The sequence below is a fragment of the Lissotriton helveticus genome, chromosome 3_1 (genome assembly GCF_964261635.1).
Source record: "Lissotriton helveticus chromosome 3_1, aLisHel1.1, whole genome shotgun sequence".
In the NCBI taxonomy this organism is placed as follows: domain Eukaryota; kingdom Metazoa; phylum Chordata; class Amphibia; order Caudata; family Salamandridae; genus Lissotriton; species Lissotriton helveticus.
Window position 1 is genome coordinate 1652802040 of NC_136061.1, and position 22621 is coordinate 1652824660.

Here is a 22621-nt window from a genome sequence, read left to right on the forward strand (position 1 = left end):
TCAAGGCATCATCCCTGCTCAGGGCACCTGTGAGTACCCCAGCCACAGCCCAATGGATTGTCTATTTGTGGGCAGCCTGGGAGTAGAGACTTAAGTTTGGACCGCCAGCAGGGCAGGCCTCCCTTCAGCCAGCACCTCACCCATCAAACCCTCCTCTCGAGAGCAGACAAAACTTTCAGCCACCATGCACCCCACTGAACTGACCATCTATAGGTAACCCATGGGGTAGGACCATAAGATCTCCAGCCAGCCCGCACCCACCTAAACCTCTCCTAGCAAGAGGAAACACGAATAAACATATTCAGCCAGATTCATCAAGGCCAAAACGGCCTGCAAAGGGCCAGATTCTGAGAATCTGGCCCTTTGCGAGCACTATTTTTGCATTTGAGATTCATCATCCCAAATGCAAAAATCGCATTTTTAGAAATCGCTAAATTACGAATAATTGCATTTAAGGAATCTCAATTTGAGATTCCTTAAATGCAATTCATGACCATTTTAAATTTGCGAATTCGGAATCTGGGGTCGCTATTTACCGCTAAGTCTGACTACGTGGTAAATAGCGAAAACTTGGAAAAATGCACTTTAGTGCATTTTTCTAAGTTGTATGTTACACACACACATGTCCTTTGGACATGTGTGTGCGCAACACCAGTGTACATTACCATTTCAGGGGTGATACAGGGTGTCCTTTGGACACCCTGGCACCCTTGAAAGCAAATCGCAAATAAGGAAGCTGTAGAATATGCAAAAAATATTGTGATTTCTACATGAATCCTGTTTTGCGAGTCTTTAATAGCGATTCCTTAAAAATCGCTATTAAGGACTCGCAAAACATGTCAATGATGAATCTGGGGGATTGTTCCTTTGGGTGATAATGGTAATTTATTTCACTTTACTCCCGTCCTTAAATATTGGCCTTTACCAGAATAGGGCATCAGTGTTGGGATTTTTGCAGCCTCAGTGTGGTCCGGTTTTTTTCAGTGGTAGCAAAGACAAAGACAGTGATAGCCGTACAACTCAGGCTTATAAACTAATTGGCTCTCCCAATAACCAATGCCACGCAGGTAGGCCACCACTGCTGGGAGCTGTGCTTTTCGCAAAGGGGAGAATAAGACAAATGAGCAGAGGGGAGACTGCACGTAATTCCAAGAGGCTAAATCCAAACGGGACTCTAAGATCCATAAAAGGAATCCCTTTACTATTTGCGGGGTGCTCTTTTCAGCCAGGTGGTTCGCTTTGGAAGGCCTGGGGTCCCTTCAGCTGCGTTGGACCAAGCGTGATGAGTATATTGGTTTTGGGTGGCTCCATGAGGGTCACCTCGGCCGGTCCTGTGTTTTAGATCCCAACAGGCCCGGCTCCAGGAATTTTTATTTGGGTGGGCCAAGGGTGCATTTGGGTGGGCCACTGTGGGCTCGATTTGTTGCATATATGTCTGGGCAGGCCTGCTTCAGGGCCCTCCTTTATCTCTTCTTAGTTTTACAAGGCCCAGTAAAACGCACTCTTTTCCAAATCTCTTTCTAAGTTTTATCACTCTCAAAAAGTGTTTTTTCCATGTAATGTTCCTTTGATGGGAAGAGGAGGTTTCTGAGGTGGGAGTATCAGGCAAATGACACTTCTCGGGCTCCCTCTGTGCGAGCCTTCAGGTAGAATCCCTCTTCATTACTACCTCCACCTGACCCCGGACTCTGCAACGCACTCACTCCCTTACAGGCTTGATTATCCACTACTCCTCTCCAGTGCACCTTATCTCACAGCTGACCTTGGGCCCCAGCCCCATATCAGGCACCATCGGGAAAACATTAGTAAAGTCACCTTAAAACTTAAAACATTGAATATAGCAGTAAATATAATTGGTACGCACTTTAAAGTATGTTCCACAGTAACCCTTATGACCCGACTGCTAATTAAATAAACAAAAACAGAAAGCCGATGACAGGGCCGGCTTTAGCGCTGATGCGAAAGTCTTTTTTTGGTGCCACACCAATTAACTCTTTCTCCGTAAATACCTTTACTACCACCTTCCAACAGTGTCCCTCATCCCTTCATGGCCCCCCTATTGACCTCTTCCTTGGATTCCCTCACTGCCACACTTCACAAGAGCCCCTCATATCCCCCTAGCCCCTCCCCCTCAGGCCCTCCTCCTCCTCAGACTCCCTCACTACCACCCTCCACCATTCCCCCTCATCTCTCCCTAGCTCCCCCTCCACCCCATGACCTCTTCCTCAGATTCCCTCACTGTCACCCTCCAACAGTGCCCCTCATCACTCCATAGCCTCTCCCCCTTTTGACCACCTCCTCGGACTCCCTCACTGCCACCCTCCTCCAGTGCCCCTCATCTCTCCGTAGCCCCCCCATTGACCTCCTCCTCAGATTCTCTCACTGCCACCCTTCACCAGCGCCCCTCATCTCTCCATAGCCCCTCCCCTTTTGACCTCCTTCTCTGACTCCCTCACTACCACCCTCCACCAGTGCGCCTCATCTCTCCGTAGCCACTGCCTCATATGCATTTCATTTGTTGTATAGCGCTACTCGTATCAGTGTAAGGTGTAACAGTACTTAACATCACGCACACATTATACAGAGACAATCAATCATGCAGGTATGTAAATCAGTCTACAGGGAATGTCACATAAGCCATAGAGGATTACAAGTTGTAGGAATCACATGTCATCCATACCGGTGGGCAGTATATTGTAAGAGCGTTTGGTCTGGGGAAACACAACCTTAGGATTTAAAGCATACCCCAGTGGGTAGGGGTTGGCTTTACTAATAAAAATGTTTATGTGCCCAAAAAAACTCTTTTTAGCAAAATGAGAATAATGAAAGACTGGGGAAGATCTAACTATATCACAAAACAAAAAAAGCGAAGTTCTAACTATACCATTCATGTTTGTATGCAGCTCTTTGGTGACAGTTCAAATGTCACTGTCCTATGTTAGGATTGTAACTTCTGAACTCCAAGTAACACAAGGAACTCTGTGACAAAGGCAGGAACCCACTGAGCTTCCACATAAAATACAGTTCATCTGCATTTAATAACTACTAAGAGATGGATGATTGCTCTCCAGTAGGATCATTAATCGCCAGGGTTTTCTGGGAATTTTGTATGGTCTTATTTTGTCCTGCAGCAACCATGATAATGATAAAAACTGTTCAAATGAAGCAGTCACGAAGTATGTGTCCTGCTGGGCCTGTGCAGAATTTTAAAAGAAAAACAAATAGTAACACATTCTCTTACCTACTCTATAAAACAAACTTTGTGTCACAGCCTGAGGTGATAAGCAGCTGCAGGGGTCAGGAAAGGTGAATAGGAATAAGCAAACTTCTTCTCTACTGCGCTGCATCGAAAAAGTAATATTCACCAGCAGTACAATCGGCAAAGGTTACCTTTGTCAAAGAAAGGATTTGTCGCATTTCGCCATGGAGATGAAGGGGCGAAAAACTAAACTAAGCCTCGTTAACATAGCAATGGTCTTTTAAAGACCTGTTAAGTACTCGGGCCGGCTGCGATCATCTCTATGACTGTGTATTCGCCAGGGAAGTTGTCTCGGTCCGGGCGCACACACAGCCCTTTGAGCCCAATGGCGTTGCGCGCCTGCCTGCAAACCCTCACTGCAGGGCCAAGGATCCTGTTTGGGTGGGCCAGGCTCATGTTTGGGTGGGCCTGGCCCACCCGGCCCACCCGCTAGAACCGGGCCTGGATCCCAACACTGTGCCTACGTAGATGGTTAGCCCATACCGCTATGCATTGACACTACAAGTCCCAGGATCCAAAGGGCTGCTAACTTAAAGAAATATAACCGATTTACAGAGACCCCCATAGCTTGGTGCCACGTGGGGACATTACGTATCTGTACAGTCTGTGTGTGTTCACGATTGAACTTTAAGCCACAGTCAGATTGGAATTGCTTCGCTGTGTGTATATATGTACCACATCCACGTCCTCGGTTAAATATAGTAAATCCTAATCATAGATTTGCATTAAGAAGTAAGCCTTCGAAGCAGTTCAGAGCGGAGATCGCTCTTGAACGGTGATCGTTTGTGGTTATGTCGAACTCCGGACATGTCATAGTGGAATTTATGATAACATCTTGCTTTTAGGCACTTAATTTTGCCGTGCTGTAGTCCTGCAAATAGTTTAATGACTGTGAAGGGTTGAAGCCTGTAATCAGCCGGATTGGAACCAGTAACTAACTGCAGGGCGCACGTGCATCTCATCAATGATTGCGTAACTCACCGGGCTCTGGATAGTTAATGATTTATTTGTCTGTTTCCTTCAGTGCCGTGTTCCCGGGTGTGGCCAGCGTTCTGGGTGGCCTTATTTAAGATATAGCTACCATCAACACCTAATTTTAGGGGTCATTGAGATAGCGCAGATCGTGCTGTTTTATCGTATTCCAGGTAGGAGGTAATAAGCCTGCCTTGGCGTTTCAATCTCACACCACTTTCATCCTGAGACTTGTGGTCAGGCCTACAAGTTCCAGCATGCAAAGTGACACGAACGGAAAAGGTAGAGGTGTAAGACCTTCACTCCCTCCCTCCGGTGCATGACGGGGCTTCATTTGTTTGTGCCTGTAACCACTTTCTGTCAGGAAGTGGCCCATATTATGGCCCCCATATTGATACAAAAGGTTCACCACACTCATGATGTAAACCGGCGCAGCTGCGTCTTAGGCTCTGGGACCAAAGTGAGACGGTCTTGCAAGTGCGCCCCACCCAACAGTGGGAAACAGCGAGTGGAAAAATTACGACTCTCTCATAAGCAAAGTGCAACAATATTTTAAATGTCAAGGGACCCAGTGTCTCGAGTATACTAAAACTCGTGTTTGCCTTTTGCTTTGCTGTGTTGCAGTGAGAGAGCGAGTTCTAGCCAACAAAGTTCACACAATCGACATGCCTGAAAAACGAAAGTTGAGTTTAGACGTCCAACTGCTAGAAACCGAAGAGCACTGTGGTGTTAAGCACCATCGAACCCGAGACGTCCCCGAGGGTGACCCAGTAAGTATTAAAAACACATACTTTTGGTATTTGCATATGACGTCTCTGCACGTTAGGAGAATTAACCGCTATGTTGTTTACGTTTTTTTGCTAGGAACCCATGTCAACCGACGAACCTCAAGAACCAGGTAAATAAATATATGTATTTTTGGTTCATGTTACATACCACGTTTGTAAGTTACACACCTGGGCTTCTTTTCTTAAGCTTGAATGGTGCCGCAGTAGCAAACGTGAACTTAGCCCTATATTTGATACAGTGGTCGAAGTGGGGAAAAAAAAGTAGGGGAACTGTGGGTGGAGAATCAGGGGGCGGGAATAACCGAAGATTGAATCAGTGGACGGGGTCAGGGGTGTGGCTAGAAATAGCAACACATGCCAATTTTTAGTACGTTTAGCATGTCACTGACCACTTGCAGCTTATAACGTTATTTAATTCAAACAATGGATAATCATGTTTATTTAAGGTTTAATTCAGGAAAACGCAAACACTCATAGGGAATACAGGTTTGAAATATAAGCAGGAACAACATGTTACCTTAATGCTTTTACTCTCATTGTTCAGAAATCCATGATTATTTTTTGTCTTAAACGTTGAGGTCATGAATACATGTGTTAAGCAGGGCTCAGAAGAGAAAGGGACTCTTCAGGAGAAACTAGACTCACGGAAACCAACAAAGGCTCCGTCACATTCATGTCAGCCAAGTAGCAGCTCAATCATAATATAGCAAAAAGAATAACTAGTGGACAGAATGCAGAACAATGTCATACATTCATCCCAGTACAGAGATCTGGGCCTAAATCCATCGTTTCTTTGCTCGCCATTCCAGTCTGGCCCCAGCCATATGCAAATCAGTCTTGATCCTACGCCCAATGGGAACAGTCCAGCCCGAACTGCCAGGCCAGGTCCTCCCTGGACTGGAAACAACCATCCTGGGACCGGTTTCGGGCTTTCAGCCCTCATCAGCCAGGATAGCTTGATTCCAGTGGCATGGAGAGGACGGTACCCACGTCTGGGCATACCAGTCCCACTCTAGCTGACAAAAGCAAAGAGAATAACTAGTGGACAGAATTCAGAACAATGTCATACATTCACCCCAGTACAAAGATCTGGGCCTAAATCCATTGTTTTTTGCTCCTGCCCTTTCACTGCTCCTGTCCAGTCAGTACTCCTGCGCGATCAACACTCCTGCTTCGTCAATTCCCCGGCCCCCTCCCTTCTCCTGCCCCGTCACTTCTCCTGGCGCTTCACTTCTCCTGCCCGTCACTTCTCCTGCCTTGTTCACTGCTCCTGCCCCTTTCACTGCTCCTGTTAGTTCACCGCTCATGCCCGGTTACCGCTCTTGCTCATGCCTAATGACCGCCCCAGCCCCATCACTTATCTGCCTCGTCACCTCTCCTGCCCCGTCACATCTCCTGCCACATCACCTCTCCTGCCACATCACCTCTCCTGCCCTGTCACCTCTCCTGCCCTGTCACCTCTCCTGCCCTGTCACCTCTCCTGCCCTGTCACCTCTCCTGCCCTGTCACCTCTCCTGCCCTGTCACTTCTCCTACCCTCTCCTGCCCTGTCACCTCTCCTGCCCTGCCACCTCTCCTGCCCTGTCACCTCTCCTGTCCTGTCACCTCTCCTGTCCTGTCACCTCTCCTGTCCTGTCACCTCTCCTGTCCTGTCACCTCTCCTGCCCTTTTACAGTGAAGGAGTTAGGTCCTTAAAAGATGGGGAAGGCTGGACCTTAATTAAAGTATTTATAAGAACAGAATGCCCCCCCACTTGTTTTTCAGAGAAGCTCTTGATTTATGAGCAACACATCCACTAGAATTAGATATGTTCAGTATATTTATTTATACCTTAAATCCAGCAATTATTTAGAAAATTCTGTACATTTCATGTCAGACAAAGAACACCACAGATATGACATGAATTTTAAACATAAAAAAACGAAAAAATCAATAAATACATGTACTGTACCTTGGCAAGAAAGGGGATATAATCATCAAGCAATGATAATAAATAATTAACACGACCAAAACACTGGTGTTGTGTAACGACTGGCACAATTTATGTGTCGTGATATCTCCTTTCATTTGTGACTTTGATTATCACTGTGTAAATAATTTCTCATTATTGACTTTTTGTGATTTTTGCAATACTGATGTAATGCTTTGTTGTGTACAGTACATGTATTTATTGATTTTTTCGTTTTTTTATGTTTAAAATTCATGTCATATCTGTGGTGTTCTTTGTCTGACATGAAATGTACAGAATTTTCTAAATAATTGCTGGATTTAAGGTATAAATAAATATACTGAACATATCTAATTCTAGTGGATGTGTTGCTCATAAATCAAGAGCTTCTCTGAAAAACAAGTGGGGGGGCATTCTGTTCTTATAAATACCTCTCCTGCCCTGTCACCTCTCCTGCCCGGTCACTTCTCCTGCCCTGTCACTTCTCCTGCCCTGTCACATGCCCGTCATGTCACCTGTCCATCACGTCACCTGCCGGTCACTTCTCCTGTCCCGTCACTTCTCCTGTCCCGTCACTTCTCCTGTCCCGCCACTTCTCCTGTCCCGTCACTTCTCCTGTCCCGCCACTTCTCCTGTCCCGCCACTTCTCCTGTCCCGTCCACTGCTCCTGCCCCGTTCACTGCTCCTGCCCCATTCACTGCTCCTGCCCCGTTCACTGCTCCTTTCCCGTTCACTGCTCCTGCCCCGTTCACTGCTCCTGCCCCGTTCACTGCTCCTGCCCCGTTCACTGCTCCTGCCCCGTTCACTGCTCCTGTCCGTTCACCGATTCACTGCTCCTGCCCCGTTCACTGCTCCTGCCCCATTCACTGCTCCTGTCCGTTCTCCGATTCACTGCTCCTGTCCGTTCACCGCTCATGCCCGGTTATCACTCCTGCTCATGCCTAATCACCGCTCCTGCCCCATTACTTCTCCTGCCCTGTCACCTCTCCTGCCCATCACCTCTCTTGCCCATCACATCACCTGCCTGTCATGTCACCTGCCCATCACTTCTTGTACCCGGTCACCTCTCCTTCCCCGTCACTTCTCCTGCCCCATCACTTCTCCTGCCCCGTCACTGCTCCTGCCCTGTTCACCGCTCCTGCCCTGTTCACCGCTCCTGCCCTGTTCACCGCTCCTGCCCTGTTCACCGCTCCTGCCCTGTTCACCGCTCCTGCCCTGTTCACCGTTCCTGTCCTTTCACCGCTCCCGTCCGGTTACCGCTCCCGCTCCTGCCCCGTCACCTCTCCTGCCCGTCACTTCTCCTGCCCAGTCACCTCTCCTTTCCTGTTGCCACTCCTGCCCCATCACTGCTCCTGACCCGTCACTTTTCCTGCCCCGTCACCGCTCCTGCCAGTTCACTGCTCCTGCCCGTTCACTGCTCCTGCCCGTTCAGCACTCCTGCCCGGTCAGCACTCCTGCCCGATCACCGCTCCAGCCCCATCACTTCTCCTGTCCCATCACTTCTCCTGTCCCATCACTTCTTCTGCCCCGTTCACTTCTCTTATCCGTTCACTGCCCCTATCCGTTCACTGCTCCTGCCCGGTTACCGCTCCTGCCCATGCCTAATCACCGCTCATGCCCCTTCACTTCTCCTGCCCCTTTACTTCTCCTGCCCCGTCACTTCTCCTGCCCCGTCACTTCTCCTGCCCCGTCACTTCTCCTGCCCCGTCACTTCTCCTGCCCCGTCACTTCTCCTGCCCCGTCACTTCTCCTTTCCTGTCACCTCTCCTTTCCTGTCACCTCTCCTGCCCTGTCACCTCTCCTGCCCTGTCACCTCTCCTGCCCTGTCACTTCTCCTGCCCTGTCACTTCTCCTGCCCTGTCACTTCTCCTGCCCTGTCACTTCTCCTGCCCTGTCACTTCTCCTGTCCCGTCACTTCTCCTGTCCCGTCACTTCTGCCCTGTTCACTGCTCCTGCCCCGTTCACTGCTCCTGCCCCGTTCACTGCTCCTGCCCCGTTCACTGCTCCTGCCCCGTTCACTGCTCCTGCCCCGTTCACTGCTCCTGCCCCGTTCACTGCTCCTGCCCCGTTCACTGCTCCTGCCCCGTTCACTGCTCCTGCCCCGTTCACTGCTCCTGCCCCGTTCACTGCTCCTGTCCGTTCACTGCTCCTGCTCAGTTACTGCTCCTGCCAATGCCTAATCACCGCTCTTGCCCCTTCACTTCTCCTGCCCCTTCACTTCTCCTGCCCCATCACTTCTCCTTTCCCGTCACCTCTACTTTCCCGTCACCTCTCCTGCCCGTTACTTCTCCTGCCCGTCACTTCTCCTGCTTCGGTCACCTCTCCTGACCTATTACTTCCCCTTTCCTGTTGCCTCTTCTGTCCTGTCACTGCTCTGCACAGTATCAACTGAAAGGTATATCAGGGATGCTTCCCCTTTGCTTTTCTATCATCCGCCACTCCAGGCTGTTTCTGCAATAATTCTATGTTTTTGTGTAGTACAAGTAGGCTTTCTTCTTATCAAAGTGCCCCAGAACCTCACGCTTTTGTGATTGTGTAACAGGTGCCAAAAGATGCCAACCATTGGCAAGAGGTCTCTGCCCGGAGTCAAAGAGTGAACAGGAATTGCAACCTGCTGCCACTCATTCCTGCTGTTGCAGAAATGATGCTTTCCTGGACAGCCACGGAGGGCAAAAGGGGGTCCTGTAGCTCTACCACCACAATTTTCAGGTTCACAAGTCTTGTAGTGACTAACGGAAGCAGATGCTCGCTTCGCTACTGGATCTTCTTGGGGGAGTTTGAAAGGGGACTTTAAACTCACAAAGGTGCCAAGTAATTGTGGGAAAAACATACCTTGCTAAACAAGAGTGGAAGTAGTCACGCATTCTCCCATTGAAGACGGCTGGAATGCCAGAAACTGGACCGAGGAAACTTGTTTCCTGTCCAGGGAAGGCATGGCTTGGCAGTTCGGGCTGGACTGTTCCCATGAGGCACAGGGTCAGACTGATTTGCATATGGCCATGTCTGCACTGGGGTGGCAGAGTGGGCTAAAGAACGGCGATGGATTAAACTCTCGACTTGTTGACTGGGTGTGAGCGTTTGATTGGTTCAGATGCTCCGTCCATCACCAACCCCTTTTGTACCACTTTAATTAGTGGACATCATATACCAGGCCAACTTCTCACACCACTGCTGCATTGCTAGCACATATGAAGACAGCGCGCAAAAACAAAATGGTGGCCTATGGTAAACATACACTCTGGCTAAACAAAAATAGCTATCACTGCATGGATAGCAATGAAGGAGGTATACACAACAAAGAACACAGTTGCCGCGCCCTGCCTCCCCACCTCTGAAAAGCCTCATGTAGCATTGCAGGAAAAGGATGGTAAGGATATTATTTATTTACCCAGTGTGACTGGGCCAACAAACATGCACCTGCCCTTTACCCACCACCATTAAATCAGCAAAGCCAAAAACGGAAACTAAATTAGGTTTAAGAATACCTCAAACACAGTGTCAACAATGTTACACATAAACAAACTCACAAAAAAAATGGTACACAAGCAAATAGGGAAGATTAAGTTAGCTGAGAACAGAAGAAGATGCCTGGCTACATGGGCCAGAACTCTGAGAGCAACCCCAAACCTAGCCACCGACAGGTACATTTAGAGAAAAAAGAACATACATTTTGAATTTAATCTTTCCACAACCCACTAAATGATTAGTGATAATATGAAACTATATAAAAAAAATACACTCATGGCCTAGTGCAGTGCAGACCAGGCCCCAAAGGTTAAAACAACATGACAATGAAAAAATACATAAATCATTACAAAAATTCACAAAAAACACACAAGAAAATGGAGAAAATGTATATTTAACTCCAGGCCTCCACCATAAAATATTGCAAATGTTTTCCATTAAAAACAGTTAATTTGCAAACTTCAGGCCAACCACCAAATAAAGATACAAGATGAAATTTATAGAGTGTACTTTCACCCGAAGGTACAATGGCGCTAATACTCCGGGGAGAGCAGACATTATGTGTCAGAGCCAAACACTTTACTGAATAGCCAAGTTTTAAGTGAGCACTGCTGGCGCATTGTCATTCGAAAGGGGCTAATCCGCCTCAATCGGAATGACAATGGGCCTGCCCGCAGTCTGTGAGAGCTCAGGGGGGGCTGCTGCAGCCTCTGGAGTTCACAGAGAAGTGCGAGCCGCCCCTGGAGTCGAATGAAATTTTTTTTTTCGTTTTTAAGGAGGACTATTCTTGCCGTCCTGGGATGCTTTTTTGAGAGTAAGAAGTAGGGGATTGGACTGGAATAATTTTTAGAAGTAGGGGCACACCGTGCCCTTCCGTCCCCGCCCACTTCTACCACTGATTTGATAGCGCAAAAGTGATACCACAATATGGAGCCTAATCCAGCAGTGCTTCATTTATTCAGATTTCGAGTTTACACATACCTTCACATTCAATGAGTTCACATGATTCTCTTTTTCACACCGTGGTTATTCAGCACATCAGGCATGGATTTGGCCTAAGGAAGTAAGGGCCATATGTATCAACAAACCCTTTTGCGATTCCTAAATAGCGATTTTTAAGGAATCGCTATTTAGGAATCGCAAAATGGTATGTATGAAGAAATTCGCTTTTTTTTTTAGCGATTCCTTAATCTTCCTTATTTGCGAATTCGCAATTTGAGAATTATTTCAAGGGTGCAGGGGTGTCTCAAAGACACCCTCCTGCACCCCTGAAATGTACATGTGTGTGCATATGGCGCACATACATGCCCTACATACCCGGTTTCAGCGGCGATGGGTAGGTGCTAGAGACGCAGCTCAGGATAATACCAACCTCATGGTGGAAGATCTCCCTGAAGCTTTACCCGCTGGACACTGTCGTTGTTCGATTGTTTTTAACCTTAGGTATTGACAATCACAACGCAAGAAGGGTAATATCATAGTATAATCCTTCCTGAATACACACATTGTGGTAGCCATAGGAGTATATACACACCACACCTCATAGAAATTAGCGTAGACAGTTTCCCTCACACTTAGATACTTGCTAATACAGTCAATAGTGGTCCTGAAGAATCGCTTGATATATTCCATATAGCGTGAAACATGTTGACCTGACTACAAAAACCTCTGGATCAGAGTTGGAAACATTAATTTCCATTACTCCCCTCCAGGGTAATCCTTTTTTTTAAACAAAGCAGTGGCCCTCTGAATAAAGTAAACTAGGGATCACTAACTTTATTTTAACTAAAAAAAAACCCACATCTACCACCATTATCTGGCCCCATACCCGCACTTCATCTATACGGCAGTTGGAAAAAGATCTCCGCCAAAGAGCCCCTCTTTGAGGTGTTGCCCGTTGGGTATTGCACCGCCGACCCAACGAGGAGCAAGCCCAGATGATGAAGCATGACACCTGAAAGGGTGTGTGAGGGCATTAAATCCAACATAATGGATTCCCAGGGTGAACTTCTGACCACCCTCTCATAATCCATTTACTGACTGTACCAATCCTTTTTCTCGCTAGGAACAGCACGACAATTCTTCATTTAAATGCATGTGTGTGCATCACATACCACCTTTAAAAATGCCAAATTGTGCATTTTTTGAAGAATTCGCAAGTTACCATCAACTACAAGTTGGTGGTAATTTGTGAATTCTTAACCATCATTTGCAACCCAAAAATGCTACATACATAGCATTTAAGGAATCGCAAAATTGCGATTCCTTAAATGCTATGGCAAAATAAGGAATCGCAAATCTTTGCGATTCCTTATTTTGCGAATATTTCATACATACCAAAACATGCAAAAAGGCTGTTTGCGATTCGCATATGGCCCTAAGTTGGATACCCCGGATGCAATATTTCCTGTGTACTCTTGGCATCGGTTCCTGGTTTTAACTAGGCCTGGGCGGTAAATTCCGTTCCGCTTGCGGAATTTGCAGAATTTAAGTAATTTCGCATTCCGCAGAGAATACGGAATTGCCCAATATTCCGCCATCCGCGGCTTCGCAGAATTTTTTGATTGTTCGCGCTTTCAAAATGTGTGTTTGCAAGATATTTCTCCCCGAGCAAGCAAACAATTCCGTACGTTTGCGGTACTTTTGCGTGCTCGCAGACATTTTTTACCGTTTTGCAGAGCTTTGTGTAGCACGACTACGCAAATTCCGCCCACCCCTAGTTTTAACCCCTACGCTGCTACGCTACCCAGAATCCCTTGCAAACCTCAAACTTTGTCCAAAAAACACATATTCCTCATATTTCTGTGGTGGAAAGTTCTGGAATCTGTGTGGATCCCCAAAATTCCACCCACCCTGCATTCCCCAAAGTCGTCCGAGAAAAAAATGATACCTCACTTGTGTGGGTAGGCCTAGTGCCCGCAACAGGAAACGGCCCAAAACGCAACATGGACACCGCATTTACACAGTGAAGACTGATCCTTTTTTTGCAAAGGGCCTAGCTGTAGATTTTGGACCCTAGCTCTGCCTGCACCTAGGGAAACCTAGCAAACCTATATATCCAGTATGGGTTGACTTGTCTGGCTCTCACCAGGTTCTGCTACCCAGAATCCCTTGAAAACCTCAAACTTTGTCCAAAAAACCCACATTTTCCTCACAATTCTGTGGTGGAAAGTTATGGAATCTGCATAGATCCACAAATTTCCTACCACCCAGCGTTCCCCCAGGTCTCCCAATAAAATTGGTACCTCACTCATGTGGGTGCCCCAAGTACCCGCGATAGGCAAGGGCCCAAAACGTATTGAGGAGCCATCAAAATGACCTATCGCAAAACAACCTGGTTTTGCAAGGTGAATCACCTGGGTTTTCGACCCCAGGCTCGGCGGCCATCTTGATAAATCTACCAAAACCACACATTTCTGAAAACTAGACACCTGGGGGAGTCCAGCAAGGTATGGCTTGCGTGGGCCCCCAATGTTTTCATACCCAGAATCCCCTGCAAACTTCAAAGTTAGCTGAAAAAAATCACGTTTATCTCAAATTACTCTGGGAAAGTTCTAGAATCTGCGTGGATCCACAAATTTCCTACCACCCAGCTTTCCCCCAGGTCTCCCGATAAAAACTGTACCTTACTCGTGTGGGTGGGTCAAGTACCCGCGACAGGCAAGGGCCCAAAACCTATTGAGGCAACATCAAAATTACCTATCACAAAAAAACCTGGTTTTAGAAGGGGGGGTCCCATGAGTTTTTGACCCCAGGCTCGGCGGCCATCTAGGGAAACCTACCAAACTCACACATTTCTGAAAACTAGACACCCGGGGAGTCCAGGAAGGGATGGCTTACGTGGATCCCCACACGTTTCCCTACCCAGAATCCCCTGTAAACCTCAAAATTTTGCTGAAAAAAATCAAAATGTTCACACATTTCTGTGTGGGAAAGTTGTAGGATCACTGGGCAGACACAAATTTCCTACCACCCAGGGTGCCCTCAGGTCTCCCGATAAAAATGGTTTGTCACTTGTGTGGGGTAGGCATAGTGGCTGCAACAGGAAATGGCCCAAATCGTACTGTGGAGACTTCAAAATTACCTATAACAAAACTACCTGGTTTGGGGGAGGGGGCACCTGGTTTTTTGGCACCGGGCTCACCGCCATCTAGGGAAACATACCCAACCCACACATTTCTGAAAACTAGACACCCTGGGGAGTACAATGAGGTATGGCTTCCGTTGATCCCCCAACTTTTCCCTACCCAGAATCCCCTGCAAACCTCAAATTTAGTTGAAAAAATAACTTTTCCCTCTCATTTATGCATAGGATTACCATGCTGGCACACATGTCCTGCCACCCAGCGTTCCCCTTGTTCTCCCGGTTAAAGTGATACCTCACTTGTGAGGGTGGACCAAAGGCCTCTGACTGGGAAGAGCCCAAAACATAGGGGTTAAGGATATCGCACTGATAATTTTAAGCGCTACATTTTATACAAAATAAGTTTTTAGCCAATTCTGCATTGGACACCCACACAAGTGAGGTATCATTTTATTCGGGAGACTGAGGGCAACACTGTGGGGTAGGACATTTGTGCCGGCACGGTGATCCCACGCAAAAATGTAAGGAAAAAGTGATTTTTTCCAGCTAAATTGAACTTGAACTTTGGAAAAAAAAATCCCTGGTGGCTAGAGGGCTGTCTGCCCCGCCGGGGGGCCAGATAAGGTGCTATTACCCCATCTGCCTCTGGGAGGGGGGGCAGAAAGACTAGCATTTTTTCTGGGGTGGGGGCATTGACATGCCCATTTTGGGCAGCCCCTACCTATTTAAAAAAAATCCCTGGCGCTTAGTTGGCTTTTTGCCCCCCCACCCGGGCGGGGGTAGATCAGGGGCTATTGCCCTCATCTGCATCATGGGGGGGGCAGAAAGTATTTTGTTTTCTTTGGGGGTAGGGTGGGGGCATTTGCATGCCCATTCTGAGCAGCCGCCACCCTGGGCCTATAAAAAAGGAATCCCTGGCATCAATGGTGCTTTCTATCCCCCCGGGGGGGCAGAAAGACTGGAATTTTGTTGGGGGGAGGGGTGGGGGCATTGGCGTGCCCATCTTGGGCAACTTCCATCCCTAAATTCATCGGGGAAAAAACCCTGGTGTATAGTCGGCTTTCTGCCCCCACAGGGGGGAGAAAGACTAATTTTGAGGGGGTGGGAGCATTGGCATGCCCATTTTGGGCACCCCTCCACTAATTTGCATTTAAAACAAAATTCCTGGTTTCTAGTGGGTTTCTGCATCCTCCGGGGGATCAGATCGGGGGTTACTGCCCCCCCCGGGGGGGCAGAAAGACTGTACTTTTGCAGCATGGGGGTGGGGGCATTGGCATGCCCATATTGGGCAGCCCCCACCCCTAAATATAAGCAACAAAACAAAATCCCTGGTATATAGTGGGCTTTCTGCCCCCTGGGGGCAGTTTGGGGGCTACTGCCCTCATGTGTCCCCCGGGGGTGGGGGGGAGCAGAAAAAGGGTCATTTTGCTGCAGGGGGTGGGAACATGACATGCCCATATTGAGCATCCCCCACCCCTATTTCAGAGTGAAAAAAAATAGCTAGTATCTAGTTGGCGGATTGGAGGCTACTACCCCCATCTGAATTTGGCCAAAATAAAATGGGGTGAGCAAAGGCCTTTGCCCAAGGGGGTGCTCCCCCCTCCCTGGTGCCTAGTGGGTGGGTCCCTGCTTGTAGTTTGCCCTCCTGGGGTGATCCCCAAGCAGGGACAATGGAGGGGTACCATTGGAGAGGGGAGATTCTCCCCTTTCCAACGATACCTGCTCAGTGGGCTGAGATAGCCCCCCGAGCACGTAGAAAGCAACACTGAAATGAGCCTCTTGGCTCATTTCAGTTTCGGTTTCACTGAAATGACGTCTATGCGACGTGTGTGCTGATCGTCATTTCAGGTAAACCATGAAGGCAACCTCTGGAAGCTCTTCCCCAGCTCCTGAGGCTGTTGGGGGTTAAAAGGGATCCCTCTGGTGCCCGCACCAGAAGGATTCCCTGTGCCTGTGCGAGCAGCTCATTCATTTTGGTTTTGTCCTTTCCATTCTGGGATTTATAGCCACGTGATGCCATTAGAGGATGTGGCGTAACGGCAGAATTGCTGAATTTGGAGTGGGGAGCCAGGTTCGAGTCTGCGTCGAGTCAACATCCTTTGATTCTGCATGGTCACTTAATCTTCCCACGCCTAAATAAAATGAATGTGTCTTTGGGTAATGTAACTGGTGTTCTTGGAAAGTGCTCCAATACCCTCGGGTCAAGTTTGCGCTATTTAAAACTGTAATAAAATAAAATAAACATAGAACTACAAGTCCGAGAATGTTAAAACAAGACACATCCTGTTATGGTCGAACTGCCATGTCATAGCCCAGGAAACTTGAGAGCTCTGTATTTGTAATGTTTTTGTGCAAATTGTGGCTGTGAATACAGAGCTCTCAGGATTCCCTTGTCCAAGTGTGAGTAGCTATCCTGCAAGGATTTTGCTTTTGCTAACTGTATTAATAGGACTACAAATCCTAGATTGCAAAGAACGAAACAAGAAATGACCGGATTCTCATTCATTAAACTGTATCATGAGAGCTCTGTGAATATATGAATTCCAGTAAGGTTTGTAGGAAGTTCCTATGGCATATTGCCTGTGACCGGTTCTAATCTGTGTTTCAAATAAATGTGTTTATATATATATACTTAAAATACAAGTTATAAAACAGAACATTTGCTTGAAAAGAGTTATCAGGGTTTGCCGCTCCCGCACGTGGCTCTGCATTTTTCAACTTTTGCCTTATTCTGTGTATTTTTTTGTTTTTATTCAGACAGTGCAACGTCAGGAGAGCACATCACAGAGGAGTCTGACTCCATACTTGTCATCGATTCGGGAGCGAAGATTGATGAGGACGTTTTGGAAATGTACTTCGAAAACACAAAGCGATCAGGTGGCGGACCTATCAAGCAATTGCGCTGTGATCGAAAAGGCATACAGATCACCTTTGAAAACATTGAAGGTATTGTATCTTGGGATAGAGGGGTACAGCACAGACCACTTGAATTGTGTGAAAAAGGCTACTTTCTTGAACAGGTGTACATCACAAATAAATTCCTTGGTAATCCATCCGCCTTATGAAACTAAAGTCTCGCATCACATCAAATGAACTATCTTATATCCTGCCCCCACACCGTAACTATCTCCTTCCTATAGTACTGCATTTCAGCCAGTGGTCGAAGTGGGGGAAAAAAAGTAGGAGAACTGTGGGCGAAGAATCAGAGGGCAGGAATAACCTGAGGATTGGGTCAGTGGGCGGAGTCAGAGGTGTGGCCAGAAAGAGCAAAGCATCCACATTTTTAATATATGTTTGGCATTTCACTGACCAGTTACAGCTTACTGCGTCATTTAATTCAGCCAATGGATACACTTGTTTATTTAAGGTTTAATAAGAGTTATTGACATTAAAATACATTCACAAAGTGGGATACGTTCCCAATCACAGAATGTCCCAAATACGCTTAAACGTTGAATCACAAGCCATTTGTCTCGGAGCCATGGCGTTTCTGTCATCAGCACTTCTCCCTTTTTCCCCAAGAGCAGTTCAAACATGAATGGCAAAATATCCTAATTTGCTAATTTTTCCACATAATTATGGCTTTGCCATACTTGCCACATAATACATCATCTGCTGCATAATCTGACGATTTTAACTAATAAATTGTTTGCAGCTCAAATTGATCTAAAGTTACTATTGCTGCGAAGTGGACAGCCCTTTGCAAAGCTTGACGGGACACCTTTCTCACTGCGGCATTTCTATGTAAAACTGGTATTAATAAGGCAAAAGCTTTGTATAGAATGTTAGTATGTGTAAAAATGTCAAAATAATAAAGTAGCAGAAAATAAACTGCATTACACTGCAGCCTTTTTTATTCTGCATAATTTAGTCAACACTGCAGCATAATTTTGTCCTCCATTGCTGCATCATTCCGATGCCCCCAAAGCAGGTAGAACATGTAAAAGAGCTTGTGCATGAAGCAGAGAGACCTTGAGCTTTGCAAACTTAGGGGCCGATTATGATGGCGGACGGACCTGAGTCCGTCCTCCACCATAGAGTAGGGGGGAACGTCCGCATGGGCAGCGGCGTTCCCCCCGTGAAGATTAGGATGTGACCGCCAGGGTGGCGGTCACATCCTCAATCCTTAACATTGCGGCGGGTGCAGCTTCAAGCTCCAGGCGCGTCAAGCACGTAGGGCGTTACCTCAGCTCGTCAGCTGAAAGGCTCAAGGGAGCCGTGTTAAATAAGGGGTCCGTAGGTTGCACGCTACTCCACCATTCCAGCGTGTATACCCCAAGAGCATTATGGTTAATGCAGTTTTCTTGAAAGCGGGTGCGCTTTTCAAAAGAAACGAAGTGTAATTGCAAGGATGCAGGCCAACTCTGGACACCGGTGTTTCAGGATTATTGTCCTTCATCAGCAGAGTGTAGGGCGGTTTTCAGGGGTTGCTGTGCAGGCTGCCAAAGTGTTCTCAGGTATGGTACCTCTCCAGGCGCGTAGGGCGTTACCTCAGCTCGTCAGCTGAAAGGCTCAAGGGAGCCGTGTTAAATAAGGGGTCCGTAGGTCGCACGCTTGCAACCTGATAACCTTGGATGTAGACAGTTCTTTGTTTCATGGATTTGGGCCCGTAAACCGTAAGTGTACTGTGAGAAAGTGGCTCTATATATACTGGACAATAATGAAGTACAGTGTGTATAGAGTCCACAAACCCAAAAGGTATAGCAGAGGTTAAAGTCAGGACTGACTTTACTCTCAAAAGTGGAAGCTTGGTCGAGCAGTAAGGCAGTAGCAGAGGGCAGTGCAAAGCATTTGTTGTACACACTCAGTCAGCAAAGGGTTTCACTCACTCAAAGACTGAACTCCAGGCCAATGGTTTTTATATCCAAAGATATGGTTGTTTTATTTTTAGAGCCAACAGGCATAAAAATATACTTAGCTAGATATAAGAACTCTCATGTAATTACTTTGCAAGGAAGCAATAACGCTGGTGAACACAATAGGTACAGGAGTTGCTGAAAGCAACTCACGTCTAGACACACTTTAGCATTTAGCTTAATGGATTGTTACCTTAAAAGTACAGTTGATTACAGCACAGATTACTTTAGTAGTTCCAGGACAGGATCCTACATTCAGTCCTGGGGGTCTAAGCTGAAACCAGATTAGCAAAAACGTTTTAGTTACTGTGGTGAATTTTCATGAATATAAAGCTGTTTTAAAAGTCCACATTTAGAAACTTTTCAATGACAATCTGGCAATGTTATTCAATGGGAGAAAATTCAGGTTGCAGGTAAAGTATGATCGCGTCACTTTTGTAATCCAGTACTCGGCTTCCTGGGCCAGCACTGGGGTCTGAACTTAAAACAGGTAGGTAATTGCGTTTCAGTATTTCGTATGATTTTTAAAGAATATTTCAAGTTTTCAAAAGTAGACACTTAGAAGAAATTTCATAGAAAAGCAGACAATGGGTTCCTATGGAGAAAATACAGATTACTAGTAAACCCGGTAAGGATTACTTTTGCGGTTCAGTACTGGGCTTCAAGGTACAGTACTGGCTCTCGCCTACTTGAATTCGGACTTCGGCTGATTTTATGTGAATATTTGCAGTTTTCAAAACTTCACACTTAGAAAAATTTCGAGGCAAAATGGGTCAAAGTTATCCAATGGCAGGTAAGTGAGTTACCGGTTTCCAGGTGAGTACTTGGCTGGTGAACTTAAGGTTCTGGGTGTAGACTCAGGGGTCCACCAGGGTCAGGTAAGTACAGTCGGTTCCGCCCCAGCAGCGCAGGGCCAGCTGGGTGCAGAGGTAGGTAGGACCAATGATATCCAATGGGGGAAAGGAGGCCTTCGGTTGGTGGCTGCTGGCTAGCAGGCCACGCGGCTGTGGGAACTGGGCTCCTGGTCACTTGCTCAGGGCAAGGGGGGAAGTAGGGTAGGACAAAGGTGGCACAGCCAGTGGCACTCGGCCGGCTGGGTGCAGGGTGCTCTTGAGCCTTCGGGCGCTCAATGTTATCCAATGGGAAAGGTCAAAAAGGAACAAAGGCTGCAGGCTCGGGGACGGAGACTCTCCAGGGGCGACCAGCACTTTAAGCGGTAAGTTGGGATCTTGGAGCACAGGTAGGTACCACAAGGGGAGGCACAGGAGGCTGTAGGGCGCCGGGTGCAGGGGTGTCTTTGGGTGTCGGAAAAGCTTACCCTCGGCTGGTCGCGGTTGGGTGGCCCCTGGTTCTGAGTCAGCAGGCGTCGGCTGGTTTGTCGAGGAGGGTCTTTGGGCACTGGACTTCGGGTCCCAGTCGCCGGGGTGACGTCCTCGTGGTCTTGGTTCGGTTGGGCCTCGCCCGGGCTCGGCGGGTGCAGAGTGGGCTGGTCCGGAGCTTCCTGGTTGGCACCGGGTGGGTTGTTGCAGCAGAGCCTCTGCTGATGGGAGTCCCAGTCTTTAAGAGGGTCAAGGCAGGCAGGTCCTCTGGGTGTCCCAAGGTTGCTGTCCGCAGGAGTCGCCGGGATTAGGCAGGAGCAGGTTCCAGGATCGACAGGCCGGTAGGGCTGGGGCCAAGTCAGTTGTTGTCGTCCTGTTGTTAGAAGCTGCACGGCGGGTCTTCTTCTTCTTGATCTTCTTTCTTCTTCTTTTGTATCGGGATCTGAGAAAGGAAGGTTCAGGGAGCCCCTAAATACTGAATTTAGGGGCATTACAGGTAGAGCAAGGACAGGGACCAATGGGTCCCTGTCCTGGGGTGAGTACACCCCCTGGCCTGCTCCCCTCCTGTGGGAAGGGTTAGGAGCCTAGCTGGGATTGGGCAGGGCTCCCCAGCTACAAGATGGCCGGAGCCCGGGGTCGTGCTTCACTTTGTCTCCCCCACCTGAGGGGTGAGGTTGGCACAGGCTGGCACACCCCCCTTTCTGACGTAGTTTTTCCCGCCAGTCTTCCCGCCAGAGTGGGGGTTAGAACTGGTGGGGGCCAGTTGCTGGGTACAGCAAATGGTCTGGAGAAGCTCACAGAGGCGTCAAGCCTTTGAAGCTTCCCCCTGCCCACCCTGGGGGAGGAAACCTAGCACCTCGCCCAGGATGTGCGTTGTTGCAGGCTCAGGAGAGCGGGGGCTCTCCACCCAGGGGTCCAGCAACATGTCTGCTGTGTGGCAGCCTCTGCAGCCGCTCAGCCCAGACGTGGATTGTAGGTTAGGTTTTCAGAGGGTATCTCTAAGATGCCCTCTGGTGCATTGTACATTAAATCCCACACTGGCATCAGTGCGGGTTTAATGTGCTGAGAAGTTTGGTACAAAACTTGTCAGTCTTCAGTGTAGCCATTATAGCCAGTTCGTAATGACAACCTCCCAGTACCATATACTCCTAATGGCATCACTGCACTTATGGTGCCCAGGAATGGCCCTGGGTACTGTAGGGGCACTGGGCTCATGCACCTGTGCCCACACCTCTGGCATAGAGCACCCAGCCAGAGGGGTGACTGAAGTATGCTAGGGCAGTGGGTTCTGTGGGCATGGCACTCGGGGATGTGTGCCATGTCGACTCGTGGTTTAGTTCTGTACTTAGGCACTCAGCCTGCAAAGGCAGTGTGTGGGTGCCAGGGTACAGGGCCCCTGAGGGTGGCACATTAAGTGCTGCAGCCCTGAGGGGTCTTCTCTGGTCACCATGCCCTGGGTACCTAGGGTGCCATTTACTAGGGGCTGAGAGGTGGCCAGAGATGCCAATTGGGTTTTTAGTTTCAGCACAGTTTTCGGGAAGGAACACAGGCCCTGGGTACCTGGTTGGCAGGAACCCAGGGCACACTCAGTCAAAGCACATCAGCAGTTCAGAAAAAAGTGGGGGCATACCAAGGCAAGAAAGATGGCACTTTCTCACATGTACGTTTTGGAGCGATTGGTGTATAGGCCCAAAGACCCTATAAAGCTCACAAATTTCTGGGAGAGTGGGTTTAGACTCATTTGAGTTCTACCCATTAGGACAGCATCATCTGCTTAAAGTAACACAGGTACTTTTTTCCTGACCACCACTAGATCGTCCGCCGCATAGGCTGACAGAATTTTCTCAAGACCATTGATGTACAGCAGGAAGAGTATAGGGGCCATTACACATCCCTGGCGAACGCCCTTCCCCAGTGGAAAGCTGGAGATG

General features: G+C 48.0%; 1 protein-coding gene across 1 annotated transcript in view; it reads left to right on the top strand.

Annotated features, from left to right (window-relative positions):
* Positions 1 to 22621, top strand: part of LOC144823688 (protein mono-ADP-ribosyltransferase PARP14-like) — a 924605-nt gene that overhangs the window by 63583 nt on the left and 838401 nt on the right. The window contains exons 2-4 of the mRNA XM_078682423.1: positions 4856 to 5001; positions 5096 to 5129; positions 17273 to 17461. Coding sequence (XP_078538549.1) covers positions 4856 to 5001; positions 5096 to 5129; positions 17273 to 17461 — 369 coding nt within the window. The remainder of the gene's footprint in view (positions 1 to 4855; positions 5002 to 5095; positions 5130 to 17272; positions 17462 to 22621) is intronic.